The 20,103-nt window shown below is 35.9% G+C and overlaps 1 protein-coding gene across 1 annotated transcript in view; it reads right to left on the minus strand.

Moving 5' to 3' along the window:
• RSBN1 (round spermatid basic protein 1) overlaps positions 1 to 20,103 on the minus strand; it is a 57,164-nt gene that overhangs the window by 21,236 nt on the left and 15,825 nt on the right. Inside the window, exon 2 of the mRNA XM_012644636.1 lies at positions 16,738 to 17,411. Within this exon, the coding sequence (XP_012500090.1) occupies positions 16,738 to 17,411 (674 nt within the window). The remainder of the gene's footprint in view (positions 1 to 16,737; positions 17,412 to 20,103) is intronic.

The raw sequence follows: 20,103 nt of genomic DNA on the forward strand, positions 1-20,103 counted from the left end.
AAAAAAAAAAAAAGAATGCATTTTCAGTAAAGAACTAAGCTAAAGGAAGTTGACAAATGATTGACTGATAAGGAAACATATGCTTTTAATTTAGACCAGGAGTTAGCACACTGCAACCCACAGGCCAAATCCAAGCTGCCAAAGTTTTATTGGAACACAGTCACACCCCATTCACTTACACTACAATGGCAGAGTTAACTAAGTAGTTGTGATAGAAATGGACAGAAATGGTATCGTCCACAGAGCCTAAAATACTATCTGGCCATTTTTAGAAAAAGTTTACCAACCCCCAATTTAAACTACTCAAAAAGAAATCAGGGAATGTGTTTGAATGTAAACTTTGTGAAAGAGAATAATCTGTATTATTCAATAGTATTTATGTGTAATACAAAAGTGCCTGGTAGGTAGTAACAAATATTTGTTGAATTTATATATGCTAGAAATGAAGTAATCAACCATTAAACTCTGGCAAAAAAAAAAAAAAGAAGAGCTGCTGATTAACATGTCTATCACTTGCATTAAATGAAACAAATGCAAATGTTTTGATGCATTTAATTAACAACACAATTTAGAAGATGAACAATATTTGTGACCACAAACTCAACACACCAACTGCATGAAACTGATGCCAAACAAGCAAACTACTTCTTCCTTTAAGTAAGAGAACTTCCTGGGCATAAGGCCAATAAGTCAGGCTCCCTGACAGCTAAATGTGGCCTGTGACTACATTCTGGCCAATAGGACATTAGCATAAGTTACATATGCAATTTCCAGAGCATGCCTTTATAAGAAACTGATTTGCCCTCCACTTCCTCTTTCTCTCTTTTGAAGGCTGAAACAGAGTGGTGGAGAGGCTCAAAAATACACATAACACCAGAAGGAATAGCAAAACTTAAAGATAGAAGGAAACCAAGATCCTAAATGACATCATTGCCAGCCTCTGGACTGCTACACAAGAGAGAAACTTTTTGTTCTAGCTATCATATATTGGGTCTCTTTATCATGGTGGTTTTGTCTGTATCTTGTATACTTTGTACTAAGGAAGGCAATTAACTGCATTGCATGATGACATCTGGAGTATTAGCTCCTTATCTGGGCTAGAAAATATCTGTAACTAGAGCACACACAAAAGAGAACAATTAAGATGATAAGAGACTTGTTTGTGACCAACTCAAATTGGAGAAAGAGTGTAAGAAATTTAAAGTATTTCAAAAGTGCTTAACTTTAGAAAAGATTAAAGGGGGGGACATAATAGTCTTCGAATACTTGGAGGCTATCACAGAAGAGTGGATTTACATAACCTTAAAGAACAGGAGTTACAGAAATGCAGGTGTCATTCATTTAATACAAGTCTATCATACAGTCATGTTGCTTAACAATGGGGGTATGTTCTGAGAAATGTCATTAGGTGATCTCACCCTTGTGTGAACATCATAGAGAGTACTTACACAAATCCAGATGGTATAGCCTACTATACACCTAGGCTATATGGTATAGCTTTTATGTCCTAGGCTACAAACCTATAAAGCATATTACTGTACTGAATACTGTAGGCAACTGGAACACAATGGTAAGTATTTGTGTTTCTAAACAGAAAAGGTACAGTAAAAATACAGTATAAAAAATAAAAACTGGTATACCTGTAAAGGGTACTTACCATGAATGATGCTCCCAGGCCTGAAAGTTGCTCTGGGCAAATCCATGAGTGAATGGTAAGTGAATACGAAGGCCTAGGACATTACCGTACACTACTATAGACTTTATAAGCACTATACACTTAGGCTACACTACATCTATAAAAAAGGATTTTCTTTCTTCAGTAATAAACTTATCTTACTGTAACTTTATAACTTTTTAATTTTTTTAACTTTTTAAATTTTTTGTAATTATTGGCTTAAAACACAAACACGCTGCACAGCTATACAAAAATATTTTCTCTATATCTTTATTCTATAAGCTTTTTCCTATTAAAAATCTCTTTTGTTTTACTTTTTAAACTTTGTTAAAAACTAAGACACAAACAAGCACATTAGCCTAAGCCTACACAGGGTCAGGCTCATCAATATCACTATCTTCGATCTCCACATCTTGTCCCACTGGAAAGTCCAGCCAAGAGCCGTTATTTTCTAGGATAACAATGTCTTTTGAAATACCTCCTAAAGGATCTGCCCGAGGCTGTTTACAGTCAACTTTTTTATTAGTAGAAGGAGTACGCTCTAAAATAGCAATAAAAAGTACAGTAAATACTAGGTGATAGGAGTTTTTCAGCTCCCTTATAATCTTACGTGACCAACATCATATATGGAGTCCTTCAGTGACAGAAAATATTCTTATACAGCATATGACTATATATTATATGCCAGGCACTGTCCTCATAAATACAGAACAAACTTGTTCCTGGGCACTTGAGGCTTACAGTCTAGTAGGGAAAGGAAGACCCTAATCTAAATAAATATTTAACTATAAACTGCAATGTCTTCAAAATGAAAGGTATGTGACACTTGAAAGAAAACATGGGATCCTGATCCAAGGCATAAAGTGTTCTTAGAAGTAACATTGAGCAAAAATCTGAAAAACAAGTTCAGAGGGAAACAAAATCTCTTAAGCATTGCCCTTTCCAAGGTCTAAAAGAAAGCTAATGATATTAAACACAAAAAATAAAAGAGAAAAATAAAGATTCTCGAGACTAGAGAAATGAGCTGTGGCTAGATTATGGAGAGACTTGAAGATCACATTTAGGATCTGGGAAAGCCACTAAAGGGTCTGAAGAGAAGGACAATTATCCAATTTGCCCTTTTTGTTTGTTTAGTTTTCTCAGAGGGGCACAGAAAGAAAAGAGATCAGTTAACAGGGTTTTTTTACTCTTCCAAATAAATGATAGGCTAAGCTAATAGCCTGCTTTATTTATTTATTTTTTTTTAGGGAGAGGAGGTCTTGCTATGTTGCCCAGGCTGGTCTCAAACTCCTGGCCTCAAGTGATCCTTCCAACTTGGCCTTCAGAGTAGGCTAGGAACAGAGCCGTGAGCCACCATGCCCGGCTTTTTTAAAAGGAAGAAAAAAAGAGACAGATTTAGGTCGAGTGCGATGGCTCACGCCTATAATCCCAGCACTCTGGGAGGCCAAGGAGGGAGGATTGCTTGAGCTCAGGAGTTCAAGACCATCCTGAGCAAGAGCAAGACCCCCGTCTCTACTATAAATAGAAAGAAATTAGCCAAACAACTAAAAATACAAAAAATTAGCCGGGCATGGTGGCGCATGCCTGTAGTCCCAGCTACCTGGGAGGCTGAGGCAGGAGGATCGCTTGAGCTCAGGAGTTTGAGGTTGCTGAGAGCTAGGCTGATGCCATGGCACTCTAGCCCAGGCAAGAGAGTGAGACTCTGTCTCAAAAAAAAAAAAAAAGAGACAGATTTGAAAAGTATCCAGGAGATAAAATTATTAAGATTTGGACAAAAACTGGATATGATAGAAAAGAGAAAGGAGTATCAAGGATGACTATCAGATTCTGCACTTTGCAACTGGATGGAGAAATTACTCTGTCTTCTGGAGGAGGACCAGGTTTGCATGGGGAGATGATATCTTCTGCTTTGGACATGATGAGCTTGAAGTATGTGACAGGTTGCAAAATGGCTCCCAAAGATATCCAGGTTCTAATCCCTAGAACCTGTGAATGTTACTTAATGGCAAAAGGGACTTTGTAGATGTGAATAAATTAAGGATCTTGAGATGAGATTATCCTGCATTATCCAGGTAGACCCTAAACATAATCATAGCTAGCCTTATAAGGCTGCGGCAGAAGGAGATTTGACTAGGAGAATGTGGTGTGATGATGGAAACAGAAATTGGAGTGATAGACTTTGAAGATGGAGGAAGGGAATGCAAGCCAGGAAATACAGATGGACACTAGAATCTAAAAAAGGCAAAAAAAATTTCCCTCAGATCCTTCAGAACTGTAAAAGACTAAATTTGTGTTGTTTTAAACCACTATGTTTGTGGTAATCCGTTATAGCAGCAATGGAAACTAGGTACTTTGTGTACCCAAGTGTACATCAACAAGGCAGCTGGGCCTGGAATCAGAAGACGTCTAGACTAAAAGGTCTAGACTAAGGTTATAAATCCTTGTGATTGGCAATAATTGAAACGTTAGACTTAACCTGACTAGAGAAAATATACAGAGTTGGGGGGGAGTGGTTCTTAGAAAACTTCATTTAAAAAACCCAAGAGGGTAAGCAAAAAAGGAAATGTAAAGGAGTGGTTAAGTGGTCACAGAGGTTAAAAAGAAAACCAAGAGAGCACAATATCCTGAACATCAAGGAAAGAAACATTTTAAGAGCTTGGTCAAAATGTTGCTGAGGTTTCTAGTAAGAAGAAGATGAAAAATGCCCATTGGTAATACCAAGAGATGTTTCAGAGAAATTATGGGGGCTGAAACCAAATTTGAGAAAAGATGAAGAAACGAGGACAGCAAGTGTAAACAATTCTTTCAAGTTTGGCTGTGAAAATAAGATTGACAGAAAGGGAAATCGGATCAAGGGAGAATGTTTAAAACGGAAAGACTGAGCAATGCTCTATAGCTGCAGTCCCCAACCCCCAGGGCTGTGGACCAGTACTGGTCTTGGGCCTGTTAGGGACCGGGCTGCAGAGCTCTGCTATCCTTGCCCCGTCCCCCCTCCCACTGTCTGCAGAAAAACTGTCTTCCATGAAACTTAGCAACAGGGGCTTTTGGGGGAGCATCTCAGGAGGTGAGTGGTGGGCACTGGCATCTTGGTAGTTTTTATTTCATTTTTCTGGCCAGGTGTGGTGGCTCACACCTGTAATCCCAGCACTTTAGGAGGCTGAAGCAGGAAGATTGCCTTAGCCCAGGAGTTCAACAACAGCCTGAGCAACACAGGGAGACCCTGTCTCTATAAAACACAGAAAAATTAGCCAGGTATGGTGGCACACACCTGTAATCCCAGCTACTCAGGAGGCTCAGGCAGGAGGATCATTTGAGCTCAGGAGTTTGAGGCTGTAGTGAGCTATGATCATGCCACTGCACTCCACCTTGGTGACAGCAAGACCTTGTCTCTTCAAAAAAGAAAAAAAATTAATTTTTCCTTTTTCTCTTTTCAGATGTTAAAGGGCCATTTGCATTTCTTTTTCTGTGAACCATCCATTCACACCGCCTGCTTATTTTTACATTGGGTTATTGGTATTTCTCTTGTTTATTTCTAGAGCTCTTTATAATTTAGGGAGGTTAATCCTTTGTCAGTGATATGAGTTGTAAATAATTTTTTCTTTTTTTTTTTTAAATATGGAACACTTCACAAATTCGCATGTCATCCTTGCACAGGGGCCATGATAATCTTCTCTGTATTGTTCCAATTTTAGTATATGTGCTGCTGAAGCAAGCACTAATTTTCATAATTTGTCTTCTGACTTTGTTTACAGTGCTTTTTGCTTTTTTAGGGTTCATGAATAGAAAGTATTTTCCCATTTCAAAGTTATAAAAGAATTCTTCCATGTTTTTGTGTATTACTTTAATGTCCCCATTTTACACATTTAAATCTTTGATCCCATTTAAGATTTACCTTGGTATACAGTAATACAAAGACAAATTCTAAATATGTCCCAGATGTCCCAACACTATCTTCTCTCTGCCACAAATGATCTGAGATGCTATCATCTTTATATATCAAATGCCTATATGTACTGGGGTTTATTTCTGGACTTTTCTGTCTCACCAGTGTTTATAAACTAGTACATCGTGATTTAATAATTAAATCTTTAGAATGTATTGGTACCTGGTAGGGAACTCCTCCATCACTACTTTTCTCTTCTGGATATTCTTGCCTATTTATTTTTTCACATAAACTTCAAAATCTGCTTGTTTGTCCCAGAAAAAACTATTTACATTTTATTGGCATTGTGTTCCATTATAAGAAAATTATATTCAGGAAAAATTCTCATATTGATGTTCATTCTTCTTACCCAAGAACATAGTAGTATGTTTTTCCATTTAAGTCTTCTTTTGTGTGATCATGCTTCAACGTTAAAAGGAAGAATCTGCTAAAGATGAAAAGGTGAAGAGGACTACTGTTTAAACACGGTAGACTAAGCACATGATTTATTTATATTCCTTATCAAAACCCCGCTCGAATGAGAGTATAAGGAAAGGGTATGAATCCCAGAAAGTAAAAGAGAGCAGAAGTAAAACCTGTAGATACAAGCTATGAAAACATTTTTGGAAGGTGAAAAGTGTATAGAATTAGGAGATTGAGAACCTTTGAGTACTAAGTACCTATATAGAGAATACCCAAAAAGTCAGTTTATGCTACAGAACCATGGAAAGGCTAAGTTTTCTAGAAGGTAGGGAACAAAGCATGGAACTGAAAAACAAAGGAGATGGCTTTAAAATCTGCTTAAAGGCTTGTTAGACTTCTCTATTTACTTACTTTTCACCTCCCTCCATACTCCTTTTCTTATCTATTTGTGTAGAAAGTGAACCAACAATTACAGACACAATGATATAAGACACGAGTATGGGAGAAAACCATTAAAGGAAAGCATGGGATTAAGTAAAGCTCCATTCATTTAACAATGCAATCACCTACCTCCTCCTATAGCTCAGCTCCAAGAATTCTAGCAGACAGGTACATAGCCTACTCTACCCTTTGGCAAAAATGTGGTGGATTCTTAGCTACAGAAATTAAAAGCCCCAGAAAGAAAAGATCTCCTAAACATTGATATCTGAGGTTTTTCTCATAATGATATAACCAGATTCCCTACCCAGTCATCAAATGATAACCCCTACCCTATGTATTCACAGAGTTTCTCATCAGTTTTATACTGACTCACATTTAAATATGAACAGATCACCAGATGTTTGATGAAAACATCTACCACAAACAGAAGACTAAAACAAAAAAAAACTTGAAAACAGAGACAACTTAGACCATAAAAAAAATTTCAAAACAAGTATTAATATCAGATAGATATTATATCCATGAAACAATAACAAAGTTATTTTAAAAAAAGGAACTGAGAACAAGAACAAGTTCTCAAATTAAAAGATTATAGCTGAAATTAGTCAACATCAAGAAGATAGTTAAATCCCCCAGAAAGTAGAGGGGGAAAAAAGACAAAAATATAATAGGAAAAGAAAGATGAAAAAATTAGAGGTTCAGTTAGGAGCCTTAACATAAAAGTAACAAAAAAAAAAGTTTCAGGCCAGGCAAGGTGGCTCACGCCTGTAATCCTAGCACTTCAGGAGGACGAGGCTGGAGGATCACTTGAGCCCAGGAGTTTGAGACCAACCTGGCCAATAGCAAGAGCCCATCTCTACAAAAAATTTAAAAAATTAGCCAAGTGTGATAGTGCATGCCTGTAGTCCCAGCTACCCAGGAGGCTGAGGCAGGAGGACTGCCTGAGCCCAGGAGTTGGAGGCTGCACTGAGCTATGATGACACTATTGCACTCTAGCCTGGACAACAAAGCGAGACCCTGTCCCCCCACCCCCAAAAAAGTTTCAGAAAAAACGAACACTGAAAACTGAGAGAAAGAAATTAAGAAAGAATACAAGAAAAATTTCTCTAACAGAAGGACATGTGCTTCCATATTAAAAAGGTGGGAGTGGGAGCACAGTTCAACTGCATTGGTTATGTTTTATTTTTTAGGCCAGGTGGTAGGAACACAGCTATTTGTTATTATTCTTTATATCTCTTTATATGTCTGAAATATTTCATAGTAATTTTTTAAGAAAAAAGTCCTATCTCAAAGCACACTATCCTTGATATTCTGAAATTCTATAGAAAAGAGATTTTGAAAGCTTCCATAAAGAAAAAAATAGAACACCCGAAAAGAATCAGGAATCAATTACGGCATTGGATTTCTCAACAGCCGCGCTAGAAGTTTAAATGTTGGAGCAATGCCTTTATAAATCTGAAGAAAAACGACCTCCCATCTAGAATTCCACACCTATCTACACTACCAATCAAAATGTAACGGCAGGCCGGGCGCGGTGGCTCATGCCTATAATCCTAGCACTCTGGGAGGCCGAGGCCGGTGGATCCTTTGAGCTGAGGAGTTGAGACCAGCCTGAGCAAGAGCGAGACTCCGTCTCTACTAAAAATAGAAAGAAATTAGCCAAATAACTAAAAATATATAGAAAAAATTAGCCAGGCATGGTGGCGCATGCCTGTAGTTCCAGCTACTCAGGAGGCTGAGGCAGGAGGATCACTTGAGCCTAGGAGTTTGAGGTTGCTGTGAGCTAGGCTGATGCCATGGCACTTTAGTCCGGGCAACAGAGTGAGGCTCTGTCTCAAAAAAAAAAAAAAAAAAATGTAATAGTAGAAAAAAGACTTTTTAAACATGGGAGATCTTATTTGAGTCACTGAAACCAGGCAACAGTCATGACATGCCAGACAGGAAAAAAGGCAAATAGAGAAACCAGGATATACATGCAGATAAACAGATACACAAACGTTTGCTGTAACACAATAATATTACAAAACTGTAAAGAAGCTAAATGTCCAAGAATAAATAAATTGTGATATAGTCACCCAATGAAATACTAAACACAGTGGTTAAAATGAATGAACTAGCGTTACATGTATCAAAATAATTCTCAAAAACAATGTTGAACCAAAACAATCCGCAGAAGGATACATGCGATATACTATTTATAAAGTTTTAAACGTACAGTAACATATTGTTTTTCTGTTCATACATGGTAGTAAAATATTAAAAGATACATGGAAATAATAAACCAAAAATTCAGGATAAAGATTTATGTAGAGAAAGGAATACACATATAAAGCAGAAATTCATTTAATATAATTTATACTCTTCTTCCCGTGGGAACGGAGGCAGCAAAGGTTGGAGGGGTAGGGGGTGGGTAACTGACATTAAAGATCCTAAGTAAATGGGTACAGTTTCTGTTTGGTAAGATGGAAAAGTTCTGGAAATGGATGGCGGTGATGATGGTTATACAATGTTGTGAATGTACTTAATGCCACAGAATTACATTAATACAGTTAAAAATGGTTAAAATGGTAAATTTTATGTTTTGTATATTTTACAACAATTTTTTAAAAACCTTAGTAGGCTAACAGATGGAATCCAGAACAGAATAATTATAAACTATAACACCTAAGCAAAACTATCATAAATATATTTATTACTGAAGTATACGTGTGTGTGTGCATAGATTTTTTTTCTCTCCAGTGAGAGACCACTAGATAGGTAGGGAATTCTAGGCCGAAGGTCATTTTACTTCAGATTAGGAGGATATGCGATAATTTCTCTAACAGGAGGGAATGAGGAAAAGATATATACAGATAAAAACATTTAAATAGTAATTACAGAGAATAGGCAAGGAGGCTGAACAAAGAAAAGAAGTAGGCTTCCTGGGCAATGTTGAGGGACCAATGGAAGCCTTATGAAATCTTACAGAGAGACAAGGTCCCGAATGATTACCAATCCAAATATTTTTTTCTTTAATTTGCACTTTGTAGAGATTAGATGATTATCTGTTAGTCTACGATGCTATGAAATTGTAAGAAGATGGTATCTACAGGTCAAATTAAGAGAATTAGAGTAATGGTAGATGAGGTATATGGTTTAAAATAGTGTTTCTTAAACTTGGCTGATTATAGGAATCAAATCACTTGAGGTACTTATCTCAGGCCTCACTCTAGATCTAATGAATCAGAATTTCCAGGAAAAGAACCTGAGATTCTAATGCGTATCCTGCACTAGCAATTCCAGATTATTCTTTGGATCTGGCAAGTTTGGGAAAAATCTGGCCTGGAAATGGCACCTGAAAGCAAAGAACAAATTGAGTCCTACCCTTTCCAAAATGTATGTATTGGGGCGCAGTGGAGTAAGAAACAAGTGTTAGGAAGACTGGAGGGAGGTAAGTGGAGACCAAAGAACAGTAAAAAATAAGACTGCCATAGAAGGAGACATTATGTCAATAGGAAAAACTCAGCCTTTAGTAAAATCAGAAGGCAAAGTGGAGAGGGGAGAAGGATGCGGGATGAAACAGAAATATGCCTATGAGAAAACAGCAGTTAGCTTTGCATAAAAATTGAATATATTTGTAATATCTATAAAATCTTATAAATTACTTTGAATATGCACATTGCTCTATGTCAATACACATATAGTATTTTATATTAGAAACTCAACTTTACAAAGTTATCTTGTAGGAATTTCTGAGAGTTAAGCAAGCTCAGCTGTGTTCCCAATACATATACCTTTTACAAAAGAGAGTCATAAGTTGGTTAATAACTCAGGAGAACACCAAACTAGAAATGCACTATATGGAAAACCCTGTATATGGGAGTTTGCAGGGAAGGGGGTAGATTATTCCACAGAACTCATGTTTCAGGAAGAAGTCTATTCGAGCTTATTATTTAAAAAACAGAAATGAAAAAGATAGCCAGCAATCTTCCTAACCTTGTGACCTGTGAATCAAAAGGCATTTCCATTTTAAAACACACAGCCAGTTTGAGTGGGTCAAAGTGAGTTTATTATAAGCTATACTTAGAATGAGAGAAAAAAAGAATGAAACCTACTATTTTTATTTATGCTGTTTTATTTTTTAAAGCACGCTACTTAAAATATTTATTTATCCTTTTATATAACACACTGATATATAGAGTTCCTTAAGGGTTTCTCAGTTATTTCCAAGCTACCTACCACTCTACTAGTTCCACTCTTTATTAGCACTATCAATTCACTATAAAATGTTAATTATATTAATCAAAGATCAGAGAACATACAATAAGCCCATTTAAGGCCTCTGTCCCAACACACTATGAGCAAATAACATTTTTTGTTTTTCTCTGGAATAGTAGACATTAAAATTAAACACTCCAATTGTATATAACATTATCATTTTATAGAGTAATAAAAGTAACATTTATAGGAACTACTACTACCCAAATAAAGTTTAAAAACTATGATCCTCAGTCAGTGACCTCAATATTATATACAGAAATTTTCTGATAAGAACTTAAAATATGCAGATTTGCCAATCTCCTCTTCCCCCAGTGCACACATATGGGTGTGCATGCACACCCTTCTCCCTGTACACTCTTCAATTACTTAGTTGCTATAACGTGAAGAGTCTCAGATAGTGATATTTAAAACAATTCCCTTTTAACTTTACTATATTCTTAGTGTTTGTTATTGTGTTTGTAATTAATATATAGATTTTGAGACCTATATAGCCTTGCTGGCCCACTGAATAGCAACATCAGCATCACCCGGAAGTCTGTCAGAAATGCAGACTATAAAGCCCCACCTCAGATATACAAAATCAAAATCTACATTTTAACAAGATTCCCCGGTGAATTATATGCACATTATAATTTACAACAATCTCTAACCTATAGAATGAAATAATACCATTCAGGGACAGGCAATTCCTCTTTGAAGATCTGCCACTATTTAAACTTGGGGAAGGTCATAACCAAAATGTGACCTTCTTTACCTATAAAACAAGGTTTGGAAATGGCTCCTCTGTTCTAAAATCCTGTTGGTCCATAAAATGACTAGAAGATCTGAATTTTTAATTAATCTGCTGCCATAGGATTTTCATAAAGTAGAGGGAGCCAAGGATTACATACTTATCTTATTGCAAAGCTATCGCAATTCAAAGTTTAAAACCATTTAAAAAGTTTTCATGTAGCCAAAATATAAGACCTAAGCAAAAATATGACAGATTATATTTACTCCTAAAGTGTGTGTGTATATGCATAGACAGACAGATTTTTTTTTGAGAAATACATTTCTAAGTGAACACTAATTTTTCTCCATTACCTAACCTAAAGAATCTACAAACACTCAAACTTTTTGATCAAAACTGTTACTTAGCCAATGACTATTTAAAACTCATTCAGACCTGAATAATCCTACAGAATTATAAAAACACCATATTGTGTCAATATATATGTAGCCCTTTAGATTAGAAACTTAACTTTACGAAGTTATCCTGTATCAACTGCTAACAGTTAAGTAATCAAACAAGGATCATCTTAATGTTTTGATTAATATCATGAATTTACCTCCTTCGGTGTTAAAACATTTGAGTTTTATAGAATATTAAAAGAAAAAAAACACCTACATTTGAATCCTAGTTTTAGCCACTACAATAATTTAAAATGGAAAAATAACAGAAGTTACAATTTTTCTTGCACAAAGCAAACCGAAATTTTACTTCCTCCTGCTAAATGAGTTCTAAAGCTTCTCAAACCTTAATGGGCATATGAATCACCTGGAGATCTTTTAAAATGCAGAATCTGATTCCGAAAATCTGAGTAAGAGCCACTGAGTCTACATTCCTAACAAGTTCCCTCGTAGTGCCAAATTCATAGGTACAGCACACTTTGAGTGACAAAGTTCTAAAGAAAAGGCACAATTTACAGTAGTATTTAGATGTACATGGTTTGCAAAGCACTGGTCTTGATAATGTCTCCAATTAAATTCCTAATTGATCAGCCTACCACTTTTCCATCCTTACTTAACTTGATCCTTCATATGGATGAAATACTTAATCACTCTATCACTGTTAAAATCTAGAAAACTTGTATCCTAGTATTCTTTCCACCTGTCTTTCTTTCTGATCTCTTCCCATGTTCCTCACACTTACATGTGGATGCATCAAAGGATTCCACCCTTAGTTTCATCTCTTTTCCATTCTAATGCTATCCCTGGATCACCAATACATTAATGAATCCAACTTCTACATCTCCAGCCTAGACATGTCTCTTAATCTTTCATCCATATATTCAACTACCTAATAGAAATTTACCCATAAACGCCCAAAGGTACCTCCAACTCAAAATATCTCAAAGTGAACTCATCACCCCCCCTTCCACACTTAAAACCAGCTTTTTCAACCCTGTATTGACTTTGACCAGTACCACCAACCACTCATTTATCCAAACCACATCTTAAGACTTTGTCCTCTTCCTCACCAAGTCCAGTTAATCTCCATCTTCTAATTATTTTTCAAATTTCATTCTTTTCTCTTTAGTGTCCATACCAGTTTGGACATGGATAATTTCTGATCTGATCATTATGGTAACCAGTCTTCTTGTTTCTTCTCGTATCCCCCCTCAATCCCATCCTCCACACTGCCATATAATCTTTACAAACATAAATTGATAGCATTCCCCTATTAAAACTCACCAATGACTCCCCATTACCTTTGGGAAAAAGTATTAATTTTTTAAAACCACATCATAAAAGGCTCTTCACAATCCTGACTATGTCTCTCTGCCTCTGATCTCAACTCCTCCCATCCCTTAATAGTCAGCGTATACTCTTGCCATGTCAAGCTATTTGCAGCTTCCTGAAAGTACCACATTCTCAAATGCCCTTGTGTATTTGCTTAGGCTGTTATTCCCTTAAAATGTCCTCACTCAAGTTAAGTATTAATCTGCTTTCAAGACTGTACTCAAGGGCCCGGCATGGTTGCTCGCTCCTGTAATTCCAGCACTTTGAGAGGCCTAGGCAGAAGGATCCCTTAGCACCAGGAGTTCAAGACTAGCCTGGGAAACACAGTGAGACCCTGTCTCTACACAAAATAAAAAAATTAGCCGGGCGTGGGGGCACGTGCCTGTAGTCCCAGCTACTTGGTAGGAGGATTGCCTGAGCCCAGTTCAAGGTTGCAGTTTGCTATGATGATGCCACTGCACTCTAGCCTGGGCAACAGAGCAAGACCCTGTTTCAACATCAAAAGACTGTACTTAAGCATAACATGCCTTAAAATGTCTTTTCTAAACAACTCAAGTCTGAGTTACATAACATCACAGACTATGTTCCTTCTATGATAGGGTTTTCCTTATGCATGCATACCTCTACTCTAGTACTTACACTGTATTATAACTGCCTGGTTTATTCATCTCCCCCACTAGACTGAACTCAGCAATTAGTCCTTTTAAGAACATTAGAGTGCCCAGTACATGGCAGATTCTCAATACATGTTTGCTGAGTAAACTATCTTGAAATATAGTCATGAATAATTATTATGGCTACATCTTTAAACTATAAATGACTTCCAATAACTGTAAGTAATAAAAAATTTATTTGACTTTATTTGTAGGTTTAACAGAACATCATAAGATTTCATAAAACATAGAAGTCCAAAATACCCCAAGTATTCACTTAATTCAATGCTGTGGTTTAATCTTAGCACTCTGGGAGACCGAGACAGGAGGACTGCTTGAGCTCAGGAGTTCGAGACCAGCTGACCAAGAGCAAGATCCCATCTCTACAAAAAATAGAAAACTTAGCCAGGAGTGGTGGTGCACACCTGTAGTCCCAGCTACCTGGGAGGCTGAGGCAGGAGGATCACTTGAGCCCAGGAGTTTGAGGTTGCAGTGAGCTATGATCACACCACTGTACTCTAAGCCAGCGTGACAGAGCAAGATTCTGTCTCAGAAACAAAAAAACAAAAACCTAAAAACAAAAGCCTTTTGCATATTGTTTTAAACTGAGATACTTTAATTTCACTGTGTTAGACAAATAAAAGCACTAATCTCTTCTCCAATGGCTAAAGTAAGGACAGAATATGGTAAAATTATGTGTACATTATTCAGGTGGCGTAGGTTTACATCTGGCCTCTTCTACTTACTAATTATATGACCTTGGATAACAATGAACATCTCCAAGCCTCACTTTCTTCAACGGAAAACAGATAAAATTGCTTACCCACTCCCTAGGTAGTTTCAAATATTCAGATATGAATGTGAATGCATTTCTATAAACCATGAAGTACTAAATAAATCTGAACTACTGTGTTAGCTTCCATCCCAACATCTGTCAAAGATTTAATGGGTGCAAATTTAAATTAAAGTTTCACAGGCTAATTGAAGTTCCCACATCCACCCCATAGCCCTCTCTCTCTTCAATGACTAATTCATAAATAAAATTAACTTCTAGGATCACCAGAGCACAAGACTCATTACAGTCCCCAATATTCTTATGTGGTGAAGTATTTAATAATAATCTGATATGTTCTTTAAAAGTGGTTATTTTATAAATCTCAAAGTAAATGTCAAGGTAAGTTGTTGGTACAGTCACTTAAATTTCAGCTCCATTTTTAAAAATTAATTGGAGGACAAAAATCAGCAGGGAATATTCTGAGATATATTCTTTTATTAACTATTTAGACTGGATACTGTCTGTTGACATACTAATTTGATCCACTACAGACTTATATGAAAGTGAAAAAGTCACCTTTACAAAACCAGGACTTTTTTCCCCAAAATTTCTAGCTTATTTCTCAGATATGCTTGCTGGTCTATCAATCAGAAGAGAAAATCTGCTGCATTTTTTAAAACTAAAAAAGTGATAAAGCATGTTTAACTCTGCTCTCAGCAATATCTTTTCTTGTTAAGTAAGGACTTACGGGGATTATGGACCATATTAGAACTGTTTTCAGTGTCTTCAGCAATATTATAAAAATAGGATTCCTTAACCTTTGAAGGGCAAAACTCTTAAAAAAAAAAAAAAAGAAAAAAGAAAAAAGAAGATCTACTACAAAAGTCAGCACTTCGGTACCTGATTGTGGTAACAAGGCCAAAATCCAAGACGAAGCCCTTTATTGCACATCGTGTTCCAACATCTTGGGCAGCCCCATCTTGCGACCTCTCCAGATTGGCTGCTCCTGCTCTCTCTACTGCAGAGAGAACTTCAATTAGAGAAATTCTGAAGCTCATAAATCTAAACTGGATACTCCCCTCATTGGAGGCAAAGAAGGTAAGACTCACTAAAAAGATTCAAGTTAAAGAAGGTTTCAAATAAATCTAAGTGGCCTGAAACCACTATAATGCAGGCAGCTGAGAGTCTTATTATGCAACAGTCTATTTATCTAAAAATATATATATCTTAAGGTAAATGAATGGCAGCAAATTACTAGATAATCTGAAAAAATGGGATATATAATCATAAATCTTTAAAAAGTGAAATAATCTTCACTAAACTTCAATTTACAATATGTATAGTACAAACTTATAGCTGACCATTCATATTCATAATCCTTATGAGAAAAGTAAGCAAAAAAAAAACCTAGGACACATTATTAACTTCTTCTCATGCCCTAAAATAACATCGCTGAAAAAAATGTTTGGTTAAAACCACTGGTTAGGAAGGAAACGTTTCCCTGCTGACTTAAGCCTAGCTGCCCAAGCAAGGTTTCAGAAAATGTCTTCACCTACAACAGTGCATAGGCAGAAGGAGCAGAAGCTATGGCGGTCTTCCTAGTGACACTTCCAAGTCACATAAATGGGGTATATTTCTGGGATAGACTGCCAACAAGTTACTGAAAGAAGAGAAACAAAAACTGCAAAAACCTGGCAAATAAATAGGCCAACAACCTCATGTGTTTTATTATGACACAAAAGTAAGTCTTAACTAAAGTTACCTTGAGGCTACCAGATCTAAATCACATACTCCATACTAACATCACCTGATTTGTAAAAGACCAGATTAGTTTTCAAATTGGTTTTCCAGCAAGATCTGTAATGATGCATAACATGTATAAAGCATTTCTTTAAGTAACAACCCTCACCCCAAAGAACTCAGCAATTAAGATTTTTCAATTAGAGGAACAGACAAACAATCTGAAGCACCTTTATCACTGTGAATTTTTATCAAAAGTGTGCTGGTAAGTGCTATGCAACAGAATGAGGTTAATACTGTTGAGATACTGTATTTACTGAATAATTTAATAATGATTTTACCTTACCTGAGTGTGGAAATTTGAAATGGTTGTTGTTTCAATATCTTTCTTGCCCAGAATTTCCATTTTCACCGGAGTGTTGGGGAAATTAAAAGCAAAGTAGTCCAAGAAGTCTGGGAGATAAGCAGCTGCTCCATGTACTATTGCTAAAGCATAGTAAGCAGCATTTTTCTCATTTTCACTGAATGTCAAAGCAAGAAACTCCTCAGAAAATCTCTCCATCTCCATTGGAGACAAAAATGAGAGTTCATCCATGTAAGCATGAAGGACAAGAGCACCACCATTGGACTGGTGTTCCTCATGAATAAAGTTGCTAAATTTAGTACCTGTTTTTAAGAAATTTCTACGAATAGAATGTTCCTGGTGAGTCATAAATGGTGTTTGTACTCCCTGGGGTACCCGATATTCTTGCATGCCCAAATTTAATCGGCATAACTGTTCATCTTTCAGATACCTGAAGGACTCTTTATTAACTCCTGAAGTGCTATTTATTTGTCCTTGGGTGAGAATTTCTTTACTGATGCGGGTCAGGCCAGCACAGACGGTTTGTACTTCCTTATTGTACATTTTAAGGCGTCTTCCTCGCATGTCTTCTCGGTGTTTCTTTTTCTTTTTCTTCTTTATTTTCTTCAAGACAAAATCATCAGCTCTCTGGGTTTTACCATTTTCATCTGATGTTTCTGGCCACAATAATTAAAAAGAAGTTAGTTGCTAATATTAGTGTCAACATACAAGCTTCTTAAGGTACTTGATCTCAAATAGCCTATTCTCAATTTCTCTAAATTTGCCATTACAACTTAAATGTTTAGAAAATGAATAAAATGGGAGATCCTAAAATACAATATTCTGGCTTGAAGATTATGTTAAAAAGCAGATAATGCAAGGATAAACAATAATTTAATATGACTTGCAAACAAAACTAAAGGAAATATCCAAGTAATTTCACGTGTCATACTGTATGAAATACTTGTTCAGTAACCATCGTAAAATCTTAATTGAAGCTGGTCATATTTTGTGATAGTCTATAAATTACTATGGTACATACAGGCAAATCAAATGAAGGCAAATTAAGCGATAATATTCTATTTTTGATTACCAAATTGGCAGTTTTTTGGTTTTTTGTCATTCTCATATGATACTCCTAGAAGTATAAACTGGTACAATTTTCTGGAGGGCAATTTAGTGATAAATGTCAAACATCTTAAAAATATTTATAATCCTCAGACCCAGAAATCCCACTTCCAAGTAAAAGTTACCTAAGAAAATAATTAAAGATATATAAAGATATTCATTACAGTATTATTTAAAACAACAAGAACAAGGAATTCTTTAAATATTTATTAACAGGGGACTGATTAAACTCTGGTATTACATATTAAAAAATACTACCCAGCCATTACACATTATATTATAGATGAAAAAAACTGACATACAAATTTACAAGGTTACAAAATGCTTACACTGTCACTCTTCCAGAAAGCCTTCTCTAACAACTCTTCCCCACCCAATCTGGGTAGCTACTCCTGATACGAGCTCCCTTAGTTGTTCTTTCCCTATCTCAGCACTTACCACACTCTGTGTTATTACATATTTAATTTTCCACCTCTTTCCTAGACTGTAAGCAATCTAAGGTCAGGGATGTGTATCTTACCTTTCTTTCCAGAGCACTTAACACTTGGATATTCTAATCCCATTTTTATAATATTAAACATTTATTCATTCAAGCACTTTATTCACTCAAGTACCTACTATGTGCCAGGTACACTTCTGGGCACTAGGGATAGGTGCTAAGATAGATACAATCCCTACTCTCTTGGACCTTACGATCTAGTTAGACAAGAAAAAGAAAGTATCAGGTAGTGATAAGTAGGCTACTCTAGATGTTGGGGAAGCTCTTTTTAGGAGGTGACATTTAGACTGAGTTCTAAATAATAAGACAAGCCAAGCACGTAAAGATCTAAAGGAAAATACTGCAGAAAGAAACAAAGGACCCAAAGAAAGGAAAAAGTCTAGTTCATCTATGCTTGTCATGTAACACAGAAAACTATCTGGAGAAATACATACCAAAGTATTAATCATAGTTATCTATGGATGGTAGTATTATAAATGTCTAGCCTCTTTTCTGCTTATCTGTATTTTCTAATTTTCTACAATAAACATATTATTTTTATAATTAAAAATTTATTTTTAATTTTTAAAGGATTATCATGAATTAACAAGCCCAAGACAGAATGACATCTTTTATTTACTAGTTGTAAAATATATCTAACAAGAAATCTTGAGGTTTAAATATCAGGTACAGTCCTGACCAACCTTCAAATTTCATCTAGTATTTACTATATAGAATTTGTCCACTAAACAATAGTATTTCTTCTGACATGATTCAAGTAAGCCAGTGTTAAGACAAATACTCCAAGTAATCCTACTATTATATCTGGGAAGAACAAATTCAACAAATTTTACAGTGAAGAATTTACTTGGTATAATATGTGAATGTATGATAGTTGCAATACTCTATATATAATCACTCCAAATCAACCAGATATTACAACAGTTATGAAACCTTCTGAAGAAAATATTTAAAAGTGTAAATCAAAGACTTTAAAATGTACAAAATACCAAATAACTTTCATTGTTTATATTTGCTTTTAAGAACAACAAAATGAAAATCTTTTGTTTGCAAACATCATTTGCAATTAAACTGAGATCATATACTAAAATATACATGTAATCAGAGTGCTTAAACTGGCAAGGGATAAAGCAATCTCTTATACAACTAAATCCTTGAGAATTATTTGAAACACTTAGTAACAGTCATTTACATTTCTTACCAAATAAAATTAATCTAAATACTTTCCCCAACATCAAATTGGTAATTTAGGCAATTCTCCCAAGCTACTAAATGTTAATGCCATTAAATATAAAGGCTAGACCAATTTTTAAATAGTCACCTAATTACCCTCTGCTAAATGTTTTAGCAGTTTCACAAGAAAACAAGAAAAGAAAATGTCTCTGAATAGAACTTGTTATTTTAAGCTTCAGAAGAGGTATCTGGTATGCAGAAGATGAATTGCGACCTAGATCTGCCACTGAAATTAACACCAAAAAGGAACTGCCTTCATTTGTAACACATTTTCTATATTACTATCAGCTTACCAGTGGTTATTTCTAACTTGGCCAAGTCTCTGTGGGTTTTATTCCAAAACTCATTTATACGAAAACCATTCAATTAGTCCAACTTTGCCCATCTCGAAAAAACAAAAAACAGGCCGGGCGCAGTGGCTCAGGCCTGTAATCCTAGCACTCTGGGAAGCTGAGGCGGGAGGATCCCTGGAGGTCAGGAGTTCGAGACCAGCCTGAACAAGAGCGAGA

Source organism: Propithecus coquereli, unplaced genomic scaffold, assembly GCF_000956105.1.
Source record: "Propithecus coquereli isolate 6110/MARCELLA unplaced genomic scaffold, Pcoq_1.0 Scaffold215, whole genome shotgun sequence".
Lineage (NCBI taxonomy): Eukaryota > Metazoa > Chordata > Mammalia > Primates > Indriidae > Propithecus > Propithecus coquereli.